We start from the raw sequence: 19,496 nt of genomic DNA, 5'->3' as shown, positions 1-19,496 counted from the left end.
AGTTGTCTTTACAGCAAAATTCCACATACATTATAGTGAATTACTGTGCATTGAAACCACCCATGTAATCTGTATGTAAACTGAATATTTAGATGTATTTGGTTTTTTTTCTGAATGCTAGAATCCAAATTTTGGAATCCAAATTCTGTTAAATTGATGACATCACAATTAGTCAGAAAAGCATAAATATTTTTCTTATTGAAAGAATTTTTCATTATTTCTTTTTATATTTCAAAGAATGCCTATTAATGCAAATGTGTGTAACATATAATTTTCATAGCACAAAACTACTAGTAATTAAAATAGCATTTTAGTTATTTTATTTAAAGAGGTTTACTTATGTTTTAAAATTTGATAAAAATAAATCTCTCAACATCTTACCAAATAACTTAATTGCTGATATTTGGGGAAATAAATGGTTCTTTGATTTTTTTCCCCACGTTACAGAGTACAGTCGTTTTGAAGCTAAAATACATGACTTACGGGAGCAGATGATGAACAGTAGCATTAGCTCAGGATCAGGATCTCTGCGGACCAGCCAGAAGAGGTCCCTATATGTCAGGTAAGCATTTTCCTCCCCAAATTTCACACACATGCCTTTAAGCTTAAATACTTTTGTTTCTGAATTCAAGTGTGCATTCTAGTGTTCCATTTATTCATTAAATTGCACAAAATGCAGATGTACAAGGGCTTCAGTGAAAATTGATTTGCAGAAAATGAAATATACCTGCAAAAAAAAAGTAACCATATGTATCAAGCAAATTTGTTGTACTTTGCAAAACTATGGTAGTCTTCACCTTCTCAGCTGCCTATTGCGGGGGGGGGGGGGGGGGGGGAATATAATTTCACTATTTACCTTACATATTGAGAATATTTTGAAAATACTGTTTTCCTTATGATGTTATGTGAATACAAACTCATTCAGAATCAGTTTTCGTGTAACATAGTTCCTTCAGCCTGATTCAATTATATCTTAAGTTTATATTTAGAAATCTTAATTCTCCATTAGTGGTTTCACAGTTGGTTGTATCATAATCATTTCCATAGCAATCAGGAGAAGAAGCCAATGCTCTGAAGGTAGTAAGCTATTTTACAAGCACTAATATCTTCAGTAAATTTGTACACATGGAACAGGAAGCACAAAAAATGCAAAAAGAAAATAGAACCATGAAAAGAGTTTCAAATTATTAGGAAATGTGTGGGTTTTTTGCTGAAATGCAGATTCTTAATATGCAACTGTGAACTGCCATAGCAGCTTACCATACACAGTGACATTCAAATTATAGACTTTGGTTACAAAAGCATGTGCTAAAAACAAATCAGACTTTATTTGACCTGTTCATTTTGTAAAGGGTGATATATCAATATTGGACTAGTACAGCAAATTTCTGGTTGCCCAGGGTAATTTTACTTAAAACAGGTGAATAAAATATAGCCAGTTTTTCATTATTATCAATAACGGTTATGAAGGATAGGCAAGTACATTTTGTGTTTGTACTAGCAAAATTTCATGACTCTTTTGCAAGGCTGAACTACTACAACATTAGATAATTAAGGCTAACTGACAAAACATTAGTGTTATTCTAACTGCTGCTTTTTTGTTTTCTGGTATTGTATCTACCCATTGCCCAGCCGTTCCTTCTGTCTGGTTCATCCTTCCCAATTCTTCACTAAATTGTTCTCTCTTTATCCAATCAGACTTTTTTGAGAAAATAGTTCTTTTAGAGCAGTGGTTCTTAACCAGGCGTACGTGTACTCCTGGGGGTACGCAGCGGTCTTCCAGAGGGTACATCAACTCATCTAGATAGTTTCCTAGTTTTACAAGAGGCTACATAAAAAGCACTAGCAAAGTCTGTACAAACCAAAAATTCATACAATGATTTGTTTATGCTGTTCTGTATACTATACACTGAAATGTAAGTACAATATTTATATTCCAATTCATTTATTTTATAGTTGTATGGTAAAAGTGAGGAAGTAAGCAATTTTTCTGTAGTAGTGTGCTGTGACACTTTTGTATTTTATGTCTGATTTTGTAAGCAAATACTTTTTAACTGAGGTAAAACTTGGGGGGTGCACAAGACAAAACAGACTCCTGGAAGGGGTACTGTAATCTGGAAAGGCTGAGAGCCACTGTTTTAGAGGGTATGTTAAATTTGTTTATGAAATTCAGGCTTTAAATGTAAAATTGGATGGAGCTACATAAAGTACTAAGACTAGTAAGCAGAGCTGAGTTAACAGACAAGGTAGGGTTTGGGATGAAGAATGAGGTTTTCTAAATCTTTGATTCCAGAACAGCTATGTCCCTAAATTGTCTCAGAAAAGGTACCTTAATAAAAGAAAATCTTACACAAGTCCAAATTCACTACGACCAATTGTTTTGACAATTGACTTGGATTTATAAGTTCAGAATAATAAAGAAATATGTAACTGAAAATTCCAAGATGTCTTTTACTTCCACCAAGTTTGAGAAAATAAATCCTCTTTCTCAGGCTTTGGAGCAGCATGAGAGCCCGTTCACAGCAATAGTGCCATTTATGCTCTGTTACTCTTTGATGGGGGAAAAATCTCTGATGACTCCATGTAGTCTTGGGTCTATCAACCCTTCCAGATCTTATATCTCTGCTTCATCAGTGCTGCTGATGAAGTCTTTGCAGAGTACATCTCCGTGGTACCCAGGAAATGAGGACCTTCTGCAAGGACTCCTACCACCCTTCTTTCCTTTCATAGAATCATAGAATATCAGGGTTGGAAGGGACCCCTGAAGGTCATCTAGTCCAACCCCCTGCTCGAAGAAGGACCAATTCCCAGTTAAATCATCCCAGCCAGGGCTTTGTCAAGCCTGACCTTAAAAACCTCTAAGGAAGGAGATTCTACCACCTCCCTAGGTAATGCATTCCAGTGTTTCACCACCCTCTTAGTGAAAAAGTTTTTCCTAATATCCAATCTAAACCTCCCCCACTGCAACTTGAGACCATTACTCCTTGTTCTGTCATCTGCTACCATTGAGAACAGTCTAGAGCCATCCTCTTTGGAACCCCCTTTCAGGTAGTTGAAAGCAGCTATCAAATCCCCCCTCATTCTTCTCTTCTGCAGGCTAAACAATCCCAGCTCCCTCAGCCTCTCCTCATAAGTCATGTGTTCTAGACCCCTAATCATTTTTGTTGCCCTTCGCTGGACTCTCTCCAATTTATCCACATCCTTCTTGTAGTGTGGGGCCCAAAACTGGACACAGTACTCCAGATGAGGCCTCACCAATGTCGAATAGAGGGGAACGATCACGTCCCTCGATCTGCTCGCTATGCCCCTACTTATACATCCCAAAATGCCATTGGCCTTCTTGGCAACAAGGGCACACTGCTGACTCATATCCAGCTTCTCGTCCACTGTCACCCCTAGGTCCTTTTCCGCAGAACTGCTGCCTAGCCATTCGGTCCCTAGTCTGTAGCGGTGCATTGGATTCTTCCATCCTAAGTGCAGGACCCTGCACTTATCCTTATTGAACCTCATCAGATTTCTTTTGGCCCAATCCTCCAATTTGTCTAGGTCCTTCTGTATCCTATCCCTCCCCTCCAGCGTATCTACCACTCCTCCCAGTTTAGTATCATCCGCAAATTTGCTGAGAGTGCAATCCACACCATCCTCCAGATCATTTATGAAGATATTGAACAAAACCGGCCCCAGGACCGACCCTTGGGGCACTCCACTTGATACCGGCTGCCAACTAGACATGGAGCCATTGATCACTACCCGTTGAGCCCGACAATCTAGCCAGCTTTCTACCCACCTTATAGTGCATTCATCCAGTCCATACTTCCTTAACTTGCTGACAAGAATACTGTGGGAGACCGTGTCAAAAGCTTTGCTAAAGTCAAGAAACAATACATCCGCTGCTTTCCCTTCATCCACAGAACCAGTAATCTCATCATAAAAGGCGATTAGATTAGTCAGGCATGACCTTCCCTTGGTGAATCCATGCTTTCCCACTGTCTTGCAGCAGAGCGACACTGTTTGTTTCCCATGTCTTCAAAACCCCTCTCTATTTATAGATTGCTAGATATTATGGCCAATGGGCACCGCTGCGATCATATAGTCTGACCTGCATAGCACAGGCCATATAGGACTTTCCTAAATTAATTACTGTTTGAACTAAAGGATGTATTTTGAAAAACATCCAGTTTTGAAAATAGTTAATTTATCCTCTCTCAAAAATCTGCAAGTTATTTCTAGTCTGAATATGTCTTGGTTCAACTTCCAGACATTGGATCCTATTATACCTTTGTCAGATAGACTGAAGAACCCCTCATTATAAAATTTCTTTTCCCCATGTAGATACTTATACATCTGTTCAAGTCTGATCAAGTCACCCTCAACCTTATCTTCATTAAACTAAACAGATTGAGGTCCTCTCGTCTTTCACAGCAAGGCATGTTTTCCAATACTTTAATCATTCTCATGGCTCTCCAGTTTATCAACATCAATTCTGAATTGTGGACACTGGAACTGAATACATTATTCCAGTAGCAGTCACACCAATGCCAAATACAGAGGTAATATAACCTCTCCCTACTTCTACTTCAGATTCCCCTGTTTATACATCCAAGGATCACCTTTAGACCAGTATAATTGCATCCACACTAGAATCTGTACTAATACAACTACGAAATATTTCAGAGTAGCAGCCATGTTAGACTGTATCCGCAAAAAGAAAAGGAGTACTTGTGGCACCTTAGAGACTGACAAATTTATTTGAGAATAAGCTTTCGTGAGCTACAGCTCACTTCATCGGATGCATTCAGTGGAAAATACAGTAGGGGGATTTTATATACACAGAGAACATGAAACAATGGGTGTTACCATACACACTGTAACAAGAGTGATCAGGTAAGGTGAGCTATTACCAGCAGGAGAGAAAAAAAACCTTTTGTAGTGATAATCAAGGTGGGCCATTTCCAGCAGTTAACAAGAACAGTAGGGGGGGGGAAATAAACATGGGGAAATAGTTTTACTTTGTGTAATGACCCATCCACTCCCAGTCTTTATTCAAGCCTAAGTTAATGATGTCCAGTTTGGAAATTAATTCCAATTCAGCAGTCTCTCGTTGGAGTCTGTTTTTGAAGTTTTTTTGTTGTCCATCTTCTTTGGAGCCCCCCTTCAGGTATTTGAAGGCTGCTATCAAATCCCCCCTCACTCTTCTTTTCTGCTGACTAAATTACCCTAGTTCCCTCAGCCTTTCCTTGTAAGTCATGTGCCCCAGCCCCCTAATCATTTCCATTGTTTTTTTGTTGTAATATTGCGACTTTTAGGTCTGTAATCGAGTGACCAAAGAGATTGAAGTGTTCTCCACTGTATTCATCTTCCACTTTGCAAATTCGAGTAGCGAATTACACGGCACTCTTAGCAAAATATGACCACTAAAATTATTCTAAAGTAATGCAATTTATTGATAATGTGTCAGAAGACAAAACAACAACAATTCAAAGCGGTGGTGTCTGAGGGCCAATTGATCTCCCACACAGCACTTCAGGCCGCCCTCGATGCTGCGGATGCAGCCACCAGATCCATGGCCGTAACCATGAGGCATGTCACATGACGTACTTCTTCCTCCTTTCCCAAGGAGATACAGAGAACTGTCGAAGATCTTCCCTTCGATGGGGACAAGCTCTTCACCTCTGTGACCAATGAGGTCCTCCATTCCATGAAATAATCACATGCTACACTCAGATATTTGGGCATCCAGCCACCTGCCACAAAAAAAGAGGCAGTACAGATATCAGCCATACCAACAGCCACTCTACCATGCTATTGTGCAAAATCAACATTTCAGACAATATGATACGCAGCAACAACAATGCCATAGACCCAGAACCCAACAACATCACCCTCCACAATCAACGGCGACCCACCCTCCTACCTCAAACAAACAAATTTGAAGTCTTGGTCGAGGGTATAGAAAACCTCCCACCCTTTTCAGCGTTGATTTGAACCATCCATTTCTTTGAACACCGTCTGCACCCATTCCTTGCCAAGTGGGAAGCCATCACTATGGAAAGATGTGTCCTGGAAATTATCAGATCGGGTTATGCCATCCCCTTGCTCTCCGTATGCCCCACCCACCCTCCTACCCAGTCCCTCTTCAGGGACCCCTCTCATGAACAGTTGCTCAGTCAAGAGGTACAACACCTCATACAACTAGGAGTGATAGAGCGGGTGCCAGCCCAAAACAGAGGGAAAGGGTTTTACTCGCAGTACTTCTTGACAGAAAAGAAAAACAGTGGATCCTCAACCTATCCTCAACCTTCAACGTCTAAACAACTTAGTCAAGAAACAGAAATTCCGGATAGTTACTCTTTCAACGATAATTCCGACACTGGAGCAGGGAGATGGGTTTTCAACCCTCGACCTCCAAGACTTATACTGTGACAGATTTTCGTTACCAATCTGCCTGGGACGTCAGGTGATCAGGCTGATGCCGCAGGATCGTTTGGGGAGGAGGTACGGAACACATCAAGTGTCTTAAGTTTTAAAGCTTTATTGATAAAATAATAAAATAACAGCAGAGCATGCTGGGAACGCTCCCACGTCACTCAGGGGGGGAAAAGTGTTAGTGCCCCAAGCCCTAACCCACTTTCATACTCACACACACATTATTCAAGACTGGCCAGGCCTGGATTTAACGTCAGAAGAAGGGTGGATGGGAGTGGTGTCCTATGCCCAGGTCGTCCGAGGATCCGCTGTTGATCTCCGAATTGCTCCAGCTCTCAGGAGGGTTTTAAGTCCTGGGCTCCTTGGGGTGCGGGAGGGGGGCATTCCACTCAGGGACCTTTGCTTCTGGTGCCTTTTGTGCCAGTCCAAACGGCTTGCTGTGGCCTCCTCGGTTTCCTGAAACATCCTGGCTCCGGAGACTTTGTTTTCCCTTCTGTTGTCCTTTGCTGTTGCCATCTCATTTGCTCTCACTGTTCTCGCTGCTATCTCTGCAGCTCTGCTCAACTTGGTTCTCCTCTTCTCACGGCTGGGCAGCTGCTGATTTCTCGTCAAGCCCATGACCTTGGGCTGGGGCCAGCATCATAGAATCATAGAATATCAGGGTTGGAAGGGACCCCAGAAGGTCATCTAGTCCAACCCCCTGCTTGAAGCAGGACCAATTCCCAGTTAAATCATCCCAGCCAGGGCTTTGTCAAGCCTGACCTTAAAAACCTCTAAGGAAGGAGATTCTACCACCTCCCTAGGTAACGCATTCCAGTGTTTCACCACCCTCTTAGTGAAAAAGTTTTTCCTAATATCCAATCTAAACCTCTCCCACTGCAACTTGAGACCATTACTCCTCGTTCTGTCATCTGCTACCATTGAGAACAGTCTAGAGCCATCCTCTTTGGAACCCCCTTTCAGGTAGTTGAAAGCAGCTATCAAAGCATCTTATCTTCACACAGAGCTAGCTGAAGTGTTGAGTTAACCCATTCTCTGCTCTTCTTCTTCCCCCCTCTTCCCCCCCCCGGCCTCTCGTATTCTGCAAAGGAAACTTCCACTCTTCACTCACACACCTGTGACCCTCCCCAAAATGTTTTGAGATGCTTGCAACAGTGTTAGCCACATACAATGCTGATCTTCCCCGGAGACTCCCTGAGGGAGGGGGCCATTGGGGTGTGACAATATTTCCCTGTCACTATCCACTCTTCCCATCAACGTTTTCTCAGATTTGCCGTGGGAATGGAACACTATTAATACAGGGTCCTCCCCTTTGACCTTTCCACTGCTCCACGTGTCTTCTCAAAAGTGCTAGCAGTCGTAATAGCACATCTCCAAAAGAAAGGGGTCCTCATTTTTCCTTATCTGGACTATTGTCTCAAGTCCCCCACTCGCTTGGAGGCAATCTGAGCAACTTCTGCAACTGTGCACTGCTTCCACACCCTGGGTCTGCAATAAACAGAAACAAAACTAGCTTACAACCTACCCAACAAATCGACTTCATCGGGGCACACCTCGATTTCACCGCGGGTCTTGCCTCTCTTCCCTAGGACAGATTCCACACAACGGGTACCCTAATTACCCAGATACGTGCCTACCTGCGGGTTACAGTCTGAGATTCCCTGCAGCTGTTAGGGCACATGGCTGCTTCCATGTTCATGGTCCCAAATGCCTGCCTGTGTATGCGATGCCTTCAGGGGTGGTTAGCTACAGTATACAAACTAAATATCCACATATTAAACAAATTGCTAACTATGCCTCCAAAAGTCAAGGACTCACTCCTCTGGTGAACCTCTCCTATCAACATCTGTGCCAGGATTCCATTCTGACAAGAACCCACTTCACTGACCATCACTACAGATGCATCCCTCACAGGATGGGGAGTGCACATGAGGCACCTCACCACTCAGGGCCTCTGGTCCTCTACGGAAACCAAGCTTCATATAAATCTACTAGAGCTCAGAGCCGTATGCAATGCCTGCCTCCATTTTCTTCCCATTATCCAAAACTGCAGAATTTGGATCATGACAGACAACATTGCATGCATGTTTTATGTGAACAGACAGGAGGGAGCCTGGTCCCACTCCCTCTGCAAAGAGGCAGTAAAACTATGGAATTGGTGCCTTCAACACAATACCCATATCTCCGCCTCATACCTGCCCAGTTCTCAGAACACCACTGCAGATGAGCTCAGTCAAACCCCCCCCATACAGCACGAGTGGGAACTCAACGACGCCATTCTATCCACCATTTTCCAGACCTGGGGTTATCCCCAACTAGATCTATTTGCCATGGCAATAAACAAAAAAATAAACAAAAAATGCCCAACATTCTGCTCCAGAACCAGCCTGGGGAAATACTCTTGAGGAGACGCCTTCATGCTCCCATGGACCGACACTCTCATGTATGTGTTTCCACCAATATCTCTGTTGAACAGAGGAATACAGAAGAAAAGAACAGACAGATCCAACATCATTCTGATAGCCCCATCGTGGCCCAGACAACCATGGTATCCCTTCCTCATGCGGATGTTGGTCAAGCCACCGATTCCTCTTCCCCCCTCCCCCAGCAACCTCCTATCACAACACAGGGGCCAGCTATTTCACCCCAACGTTCAGCGACACCACCTGAGTGCCTGACTAATCAATGGTTCTCTAATGAGGAGTTAGCATGTTCTGAACAAGTCTGGTCAGTCCTGCTACACAGCAGGACACACACCATGCGCACTACTTACTTACATAAATGGAACAGGTTCACATCTTGGTGTATGGCCAAACAGACCTCCCCAGTTTCCGCCCCGCTCCCACTGATACTGGATTACCTGCTAGACCTTAAAACATCAGGTCTCTCTGCGAGTTCCCTCAAGGTCCATCTCGCAGCAATCACCATATTTCAGCATAAGATCGACAACACTACGGTCTTTGCCCATCCAGTAACCAAAAGGTTCTTGAAGGGTATCCAAACATTATATCCAGATGTAAATCCACCGGCTGCGCCCTGGGACCTCCACCTAGTCCTCAAAGCCCTGATGGATAAACCCTTTGAGCCAATGGCTACCTGCTCCCTTCTCCACCTACCCATGAAGATTCCTGATAGCAATCACGTCTGCCAGATGAGTAGGAGAAATGGGAGCACTCATGGCGGAACCTCCGTATACCATGTTCTTCTATGATACGGTCATACTTCTGACATATGCAAGGCAGCTACCTGGGCATCGAAACTTACCTTCGCCAGTCGTTATGCTGTCATGCACACTGCAGCGTCTGACACCAAGATGAGTAGAGCTGTCTTGTCAGCAGCCTTCTTATCTGATCTGAAGTCCCAACCATCATAAGAGATACTGCTTTTCAGTCACCTGAAGTGGAGCACCCACAGGTACATCTCTCTCTCTCGAAGAGGAGGAGGAGGAGGAGGAGGAGGTTACTCACCCTATGCGGTAACTGAAGTTCTTCGAGATGAGTGTCCCTGTGGATGCTCCACTACCTGCTCTCCTCCGTTGTAGAGAAGGAACGGAGGAACCCGGGCCATGCATGCGCTATTCAAACATCGACAGCTTGTGAGGCAGGCACAACGCGTGCACGGCCTGTAGGGGTACTGCTGTAGAAATCTCCAATCGAAGGCACTGGGGTGCATCTTGACCTGAAGTGGTGCACCCACAGGGACACTCATCAGCAGTGTGCCCTTGTTGCCAAGAAGGCCAATGGCATTTTGGGGTGTATAAGTAGGAGCATAGCCAGCAGATCGAGGGACGTGATCGTTCCCCTCTATTCGACATTGGTGAAGCCTCATCTGGAGTACTGTGTCCAGTTTTGGGCCCCACACTACAAGAAGGATGTGGAAAAATTGGAAAATGTCCAGCGAAGGGCAACAAAAATGATTAGGGGGCTGGAACACATGAGTTATGAGGAGAGGCTGAGGGAACTGGGATTGTTTAGTCTGTGGAAGAGAAGAATGAGGGGGGATTTGATAGCTGCTTTCAACTACCTGAAAGGGGGTTCCAAAGAGGATGGATCTAGACTGTTCTCCGTGGTAGCAGATGACAGAACGAGGAGTAATGGTCTCAAGTTGCAGTGGGAGAGGTTTAGGTTGGATATTAGGAAAAAACTTTTTCACTAGGAGGTTGGTGAAGCACTGGAATGGGTTACCTAGGGAGGTGGTGGAATCTGCTTCCTTAGAGGTTTTTAAGGTCAGGCATGACAAAGCCCTGGCTGGGATGATTTAGTTGGGGATTGGTCCTGCTTTGAGCAGATGACCTCCTGAGGTCCCTTCCAACCCTGATATTCTGTGATTCATCTTGAAGAACGTCAGTTACTGCGCAGAGTGAGTAACCTCCTCTTCCCAAAGAAGTACACAACTTTTTACCACAGTCACATTAGCTTGCATTATATTACCTATCCATCAGCCTTTGGAAAAGGAAAGCCTGATCATCATTAAAAAATGCAGGTTTATCTACAGCAGTGGTTTACAACCTGTGGGTCACGAACCCATGGGTCCACCAACTATGTCTAAGACTTCCAAAAGGGTCTGCAACTGCATTCAAAAATTTTTAGGCGTTCACAAATGGAAAACGTTTGAAAACCACTGGTCTGAAGCATACTTGAATGAGAGCAGACAATAGTTACATTTCAGAGTGGTAGGAAAGGTTGCAACTTTGAAATAGTAATGAGAAATACTAGCTAAATCTGGTGGGGAAGGAATCCTGGCACTAACAGGTGGGGAGGTATGCATGGAAGGGCCCTACAATTCCTTCCCAGGTATAGTTGCATGCCGCCACATAGCTGGGTCTAACCATGTAGTTGGATTCTTATTTAATGAGAGAAGGCACATAGTCACTTTCTCCCAGCTAATGCAGGACTCAGAAAATAGTGATTTCTCCCACTGATTGTTCCGGTCAGCAAATATAGTGTAAAAGAAGCAATCCTTAAGGAGAGGAAACCTGCAATACTGAAAAGGAATGGAACTAGGTAGATGAACTGGGTATTTAAGAAAATCGACACCATCCACTTGCAGCTTTCCAATATACACTTTACAATTGAAAACTTTACTAAAAATTTGGATAAATTATGCTTGCTCTTGTAAAGAGACTCTTAGTCCTAAGTCTGAAATAGCCCAAACTTTCTGCAAAAGCCAGTTCTTTTATAGGGATTTTGGGGAAAGTTTGATGTATGTTCTCACATGCAAAGAATGGGTAGAAAGAAGCTTTCTCTTTGTTCTTATTTACTGGTTGGCTGACTTTATCTGTCCCTGTTTGATTGTTTACTGTCTCTTGACATTTTACTCCTCTTTAATCCTGTTATCTTCTTGGGAAGTGACCATATGGAGTAATGCCCAGCTCAGGGCTGGTAGAGAGCATAATTGTGTAATAAAGCTAAAGCTTAGAAGTTAAAAGAAATGCTGGTAGAAATTATGGCTAACACTAACAGGAACTTTTACACACTAAGTAGTTTTTCATCATGCATTAAAATAGTCATGTCAAAATACAAGTAAAATAAATCTGTCATAATGGAATAGGGGAAATTTAATTTTAAGGCAGTGAAACAGTAAAAGATCAACATGTGTGCAGTGTTCTTCTCTAACAACAAAGTTATGCAAAGTAGAGTTTGAGGAATGAATGTGTAGGTTTAGAATTACATAATCTATTATTTTCAAAAGTTATTTGTGCAGTCACTGAGCTATTTCAGAATTAAGAATCAGACTTGTTCAACTGTTGCAAATATTTATAGCGTCTTTTGGCAAAAGAATTTGCTTTAATTTGAGATGTCTTGAGTTTAATTCCTCAGTGTAGCTTTGGATATATAAGTGAAAGATCTTGTTCTAAAACTGCCTGCATTTCAAGAAAACATTAAGGCTGAAAACTCATTTGAAGCTTAAAGCCTCAGTTTAATATTAAATATTAGAAACATGGACATGAAATATAATAGCACAGTAAATATTTACAAATATATAAACCATAACAATATGTGCACATTTTTCTTTATAGCTGATAGCGCTGAGTTATATATCTTTTCCAGTAAAGAAAATGTGTACAGTCAACATGGTTATTCTGTTGGATAAAGATAAATTGATCTCTAAATGAAAAATGGATGGTTCCTAGGTGCAAGTGATCACAATCTAATTTCATTTTCTGCAAGCAAACAGAATGTAGTCCTGACCAGTAATATCTACATTTGGTGCTTAAGTCCAAATTTCCACAGGTGAAATCAATTATGAGCAAAATTCAATGAGAGGAAATATTTAAACATAAAAATGTGAATGATAATTAGAAATTAAAAATGTTTTATTAAATACCCAAAAGCCCCACAGTTCTTAAGTCCTGTGGTTAAAAAATAAATCCTGATTGAGATGGGATGTCAGGGCAGCAACAATAAATTTTAAAAAAATTATATATATAACACATGGGAAAATGAGGATGCTGATAGCAGTGAGTACAAATCAGCAGTTAGAAATGCTTACAGATAATAAGGGAAGCTAAAGATATCAGTGAAAAATCAGTGGCCAGTAGGATTAACGACAATAAGAAGGAATTATTTACATAGATTGGGAACAAACAAAATCCTAGCAGTGGTATAAGTCTGATACTAGACTCAATCCTGATGCAAAAAATGCAGAATTATTCAACAAATATTTCTTTTCTGAGCTCAGAAGAAGGAGGATGTGTTCATATCTTTTAGTGATAAGGAAATGCTTTCTATTCTGTCAGTCATTAAGGACGATATTAAACTTAGATTGTAAGCTCTTTGAGGCAGGGGATTGTCTTTTTTATTCTATATTTGTACAGTACATGGCACAGGGGTTTTCTGGTCCATGATTGGGCTCTTATGCACTATGGTAATACAAACAATAAATAATAATAAAGTAACTGTTACAGTTAAACATTTTTAAATCCGTAAGACTAGATAACTTACGCTGATAATTATTAAGAAAATTGGCTGAGGAGATCTCTGAACAATTGAGGTTGATTTTTTTTAACAAATCTTGGAATAATCACAAAGTTCTGGAGGATTGAATAAAAGCCAGTGTTGTGCCAATATTTAACAGGGAAAGTGGGATGATCCAAGAAACTTTTAGTCTGGTTAGCCTGCCTTCGGTCCTGGGCAAAATCGTGGAAAGACTAGTATGGCGTGCTGTCAGTACAGAATTAAAAGATAGTAATATTAATACAACATTGATGAATACCAATGGCAATCAACATGGGTTTATGGAAAGCACGCTCTTTAGGGACATAATATACTTATACTTCTGTAAGGCATTTGACTTTGTCCTCCATGACATTCTTTTATATATATATATATATATGTACGTATAAAAATATATAAAACAATGAGCATGCACTACAATGATTTTGTATTATATAAAATAGATTTTAAATTTGTTAACTGATTACTCTCCATTTATAATTAGTTTATGAGATCAGTCATCCAGTGATGATGTTTGTTGTGGGGTCCTAGAGGTATTTGTTCTTGCCCCAATTATATTTAATATTTTTATCAGTGATCTGGAAGAAAATATAAAATCAGTGCTGGTAAAATCTGTAGATAATACAAACATGGGTAGAGAGGTAAATATTGATGGGGGCCAAGTCATTATACAGACCAACCTGAATCAATTAGTAAGGGGCTTATTTGAACAACATGCATTTTAACAAAGCCAAATGTAAGTCCAGGAGCAAAGAATGTAGGTCACACTTATGGGAATGTACCCTTGTAAACAGTGACTGTGAAAAGGACTTGGGTCACAGCAAATAACCAATTGAACATGCAATGTGGTAACTATGACCCCTTTCATGCACCAGAAAAAGGCATTATGTGATCCAGTGGTTGGAAGCTGAAGCTGAAAAATTCAGACTAGAAATAAGATATAATGGACCTTCTCATCAACTTACAGGGATGCTTCCCAAGGGGTACCCAGGATTATGAAGCACCCTACTAGCATCTGCCCTTAGTGTGAGGAAGCCTTCTCTGTGCCTGTTAGGGTTCAGCTCTCCATCTGCACCAGCAACTGGCAACATGAGCATTCCCCTCTAGGCGACACAGGCCCTGCTGTCTCGCTACAAGTTAGCAGCAGGCACACTCCAACCCCCGAGCTGTCTGAGCATCAACCTGGAGTGTCCAGTCCACTGGACACTCTCAGATTCGCTGCTTCCAAAGAGACAGTATACCCCAGCTTACCTGTTCCACCTCAGATAACTGCTCTGCTTAACACAGAGCACTTTGGTTTGCTTAATACAGGTTTATTTAACGAAGCATAGAGATTCAAGTAATTGCAGGTAGAGGTATTGGAAACAAATGGTTATCTATAAAATAAAAGGCTGTCTCTGACCCTTTTATTCATGGGACAGCCACACTGTTAGCTTGCCTCCTGGGTGAAGGATAAAATCTTGTCCCCTGTCCACTTTTTTTATGCAGTTACAGGCTATTGTCTCTTAGCCCAGGAGATCCCCTCTTCCAAGACTTATCTTGGAGTTCCTTTGTCTTTGTAAACCATCCAGTTAGTAAACATAGCCTGTCTCCATGGATGTTGATGTTTCAGTACACTGACTGAGTTAGCCATGAGGCTTGCCTTGACTCAGGTGACAAGCTTTACCTCAACAGGGTTGGAACCTAATATTTTACATCTCTCTTAAACTATTTCCCATAGAAACATCTTGCAATAATTATGACAACCTGTGGGCTACTGGCTCTTGGTAGAGATCTCATAGAATCATAGAATATCAGGGTTGGAAGGGACCCCAGAAGGTCATCTAGTCCAACCCCCTGCTCAAAGCAGGACCAATTCCCAGTTAAATCATCCCAGCCAGGGCTTTGTCAAGCCTGACCTTAAAAACCTCTAAGGAAGGAGATTCTACCACCTCCCTAGGTAACGCATTCCAGTGTTTCACCACCCTCTTAGTGAAAAAGTTTTTCCTAATATACAGTCTAAACCTCCCCCACTGCAACTTGAGACCATTACTCCTCGTTCTGTCATCTGCTACAATTGAGAACAGTCTAGAGCCATCCTCTTTGGAACCCCCTTTTAGGTAGTTGAAAGCAGCTATCAAATCCCCCCTCATTCTTCTCTTCTGCAGGCTAAACAATCCCAGCTCCCTCAGCCTCTCCTCATAACTCATGTGTTCCAGTCCCCTAATCATTTTTGTTGCCCTTCGCTGGACTCTCTCCAATTTATCCACATCCTTCTTGAAGTGTGGGGCCCAAAACTGGACACAGTACTCCAGATGAGGCCTCACCAATGTCGAATAGAGGGGAACGATCACGTCCCTCGATCTGCTCGCTATGCCCCTACTTATACATCCCAAAATGCCATTGGCCTTCTTGGCAACAAGGGCACACTGCTGACTCATATCCAGCTTCTCGTCCACTGTCACCCCTAGGTCCTTTTCCGCAGAACTGCTGCCTAGCCATTCGGTCCCTAGTCTGTAGCTGTGCATTGGGTTCTTCCGTCCTAAGTGCAGGACCCTGCACTTATCCTTATTGAACCTCATCAGATTTCTTTTGGCCCAATCCTCCAATTTGTCTAGGTCTTTCTGTATCCTATCCCTCCCCTCCAGCGTATCTACCACTCCTCCCAGTTTAGTATCATATGCCACCCTTTTGTGAACTGCTATGAGGATATCAGACCCTAGTGATCTATGCAAAACCCTATGCACCCCTGAGCCTTTGCCTGTTATCACCTAGAAGTCCCTGGGTCACACTTACGTAGAGATGTTATGGATTCTCCATCACTTGAAGTCTTTAAATCAGGATTGGATATTTTATTAAAAGATATGCTATAGCTCAAAAAAAAAGTTATGAACTTACTTTAAAAATCACTGAGTGAGATTTTTTTGCCCAGTGTAATGAAGGAACTTAGACTGGTTGATCATAATCCCTTCTAGCCTTAAAATGCATGAATTTATGTGAAGTGCCACCAGAGAGGTAATAAGACTCCCCCAAATAGACCATGAGCCAAAATTGCCAACCCCATGCATTCAAAAATCATGAGTCAGGCTTCAGAAAATTGAGAGATTAGCTTTAAAAATAATGAGATTTAAGACAAATATTGTGGTATTCTAATTTGGTTTTTGGTGTTTGAGCCTTTAGGTTGTACTCAGGTCATATTTTCAACCTTTTCCTCCACAGTCACAAGTTCTAGGAAATTACTTTTCTTTGTAGTGAAAGCTAAAGTTTTTCACTTACTCACTTGACTCCAGGGTTGTGGCTTTAAATAAAACACCAACCATAATGAGACTTGTGATTAAGCTGTTCTTTCCATATCTTTCTTAATTGACTTCTTTGAGAGCAACTACTATGACTCAGTATAGGGCCAGCCAAGCATTCTGCATTCAGTAAAAAATGCCAATAATTCAGTAGTCCGATGTTTTAAAGATACTCAAAACCAAAAAAGTAATTTAAAATGGATTCTTCTGAGTGATTTGTTTATTGGAAAATATAGGTTTCTTCAGGCTCGTCTGTTTTGTTCCTGCCAGTCCTCTATACTTAATGATTTTTTTCTGAATTTAGAGCTCTCTTTGACTACGACAAGACTAAAGACAGTGGCCTTCCCAGTCAGGGACTGAACTTCAGATTTGGCGACATCCTCCATGTCATCAATGCCTCTGATGATGAGTGGTGGCAGGCACGGCAGGTGACACCAGATGGAGAAAGTGATGAAACTGGAGTGATTCCGAGCAAACGGAGGTATATTTCATGGTATTTGTTTAGTCTGAGTTCTTGCCATTGAAATAGTGGTTCTATTCATGCACAAATTAAGAATGTGTCTTCTCAATTTAATTGTCCCTCATCTGCTCCTCCAAAGTGTTTTTGTGAGAAACTGGAAGAGTATGCCAGTCAGCACTACACTAGATTATTACATATTAGTAAGAGGCATTTGCAGCCTCCGGGTTAGAGCACATGGCTGAAGACAGGAGACCTGAGTTCCGTTCCCAACTCTCACTTTGTGAATGTCACTTAACCTCTTGTGCCTCTGTTAAAAGTGGGTTTAATCATTTTTCATTTCCCTTAACTGCTTTGACATCTACAAATTAAGAAGTAGAAAGTAATACTGTTTCTTATGGAGTTGTTGGTCATGGCTTCAAAGTTAGTCGAGTCAGAAGTTTTCAATTTAACAGGAGCTTTAAAACTTTATTTTGTGAAAATTTCAATAAAATGACAAAAAATGAAACGTAGTATACTTTGTGTACTATTTTAATTTTTCATTGTGGTTTGATGAAAATGGGATGATACAGAAAAAATAGTAATTCTAAATTGACCCTTTTTTAAAGTTTTTCACAGGATTTGTTTTTGAGGGGGTTGGGGAGGAGGGGAAGATATCCTTTGCAAGAAATCTATCGCTCTGATATCTATGCATCGCTCAACATGTTGCGCCTTGTGTGCTGAATAATACAATATAATTTATATTGAAGGTGTTTATCTGTGACATGAGTTTTAACTTTTTCTCAATAACTGAAAAGAAATCAAGCTGCACCTGCTAAATTTAGCAGTGATGATGTAACGTATCCACTTTGAGAGGGAAAGAGATGTCTGAAGGAAAGTTCATTGAGCTGGGAAACAGGCGCCCATGAGTTCAAAATCTCTGACAGTGTTTTTTTTCCCATGCACCTCATAGGTCTTATTATTTCCAAGATCCTTAACCCCAATCCTAGAAAGCCATTGTGTCACCCCATTGAGAGAGGTTACATAGAGTTGCTGTACGCACAGTCAAGATTAGAAGCCAAGGGTGGAAATCCTGTCCATATTGAAATCCGTGACAACATTCCCATTGGCCCTCATATGGCCAGGATTCCATGAGAGGCATCTAATATGGTAGACTCAAATCTTTTCTCTTAGGCCAAACTCCTTTTCAGATTATCCTATTTCTGACCACTAACCTACTATCTTCTCCCAGAGCTAAGGCTAGAAACCAGGGTTCTATAGTATGCTATACTGTCTCCCAAGCAGTTGTGTTACCCAGTTGGAATCTGTGTATCACGCCTTCTCTCCTCTGATGGCTGAACTAAATACAGACTAGCAATTGTTCCTGTAGCTCAAATGCTAGAGACCTGAAGTGGGGATGTCAAGGTCCACAGAGCAGAGCTTGCTGATGGCTCAAGTGCAGGGAATTGTGGTTGCAGGTGACATTGATTTTCAAGTTTTCTATTTTAAAACAACTGGTTTATTTAATTCACACTATAAGAAAACATCCTGTAGCACGCATTTGTAATTAAAGAATTATAATCTGTAAATAATGGCCTTCCACACCAAAATACTGGTGCAAAATACATTTGACATTTGTATGACTAAAAAGAATATCCAAAGTTGTTGTTATCAATGCTAATGTAGATTTTGGAAGAGGTGTTAAATCTCAGCCTTCAGGATTTAAGACAATATTTAACTAACGGGATTAGCAGATCTAATACAGACTTCAGATTATCTCACATTTGCGTAAAGTGAGGTTTCTTGCACCCCTCTGGTGCTGGGTACTGTTAGAGGTAGGATAGTGGACAGATGAACCATGGTTCTGATCCAGTATGGCAAAACCTATATTGCTGTGTAGGTGTTTCACAGTCCAGTCGTTCGTCATTCCTGATGTTGGTATCTACCTATTACAATATATAACTTCTGTGTATGAACTGTCATTTTTACTGTATTAGAAATTTGGGCCTTAGTCCTGCTGTTGAATTCATGTTGGTTCCATTGTAAGATTGGGTCTTTATTCTGTTTCACAGCTTCTAAGTAGGTTGGAGATTTATAACAAATTTATCAGTCTGTTATGGAAGTGTGATCTTACATGGTCTTACTGAAAGAAAGAAAGAAAAAAGAAGCCAGCCCAAATTGTGGGGCAGGGAAAATAAGCCACATCCCATTTGGAGTCACTGTACCTGTCAACCACTGGCAACTTTTCCTTGTTGGAAGACAAGGAATGGCAAAGAGTGGGATTGGCCAGCAGGCACCGTAGGAGGCCTGTAAAATGCAGTATGGGGCAGAGCAGGCCTCTTTCTGCTCCATCTCACCCTTGCTACCCCCTTTGCTAATAATTTGAACAGCTACAGGCAGTGT

At 41.5% G+C, this 19,496-nt stretch overlaps 1 protein-coding gene across 37 annotated transcripts in view; it reads left to right on the top strand.

The window, feature by feature from the left end:
- The window catches only part of DLG1 (discs large MAGUK scaffold protein 1), a 529,193-nt gene that overhangs the window by 436,700 nt on the left and 72,997 nt on the right, over positions 1-19,496 (top strand). For all 37 annotated transcript variants that reach the window (XM_075132009.1, XM_075132007.1, XM_075132006.1 and 34 more), the window contains 2 exons: positions 448-562; positions 16,962-17,138. In XM_075132009.1, coding sequence (XP_074988110.1) covers positions 448-562; positions 16,962-17,138 — 292 coding nt within the window. The remainder of the gene's footprint in view (positions 1-447; positions 563-16,961; positions 17,139-19,496) is intronic.

This window comes from Caretta caretta, chromosome 9 (genome assembly GCF_965140235.1).
Source record: "Caretta caretta isolate rCarCar2 chromosome 9, rCarCar1.hap1, whole genome shotgun sequence".
Lineage (NCBI taxonomy): Eukaryota > Metazoa > Chordata > Testudines > Cheloniidae > Caretta > Caretta caretta.
The sequence above is the reverse complement of the archived record's forward strand: the minus strand, read 5'-3'. Positions and strand labels throughout refer to the sequence as shown.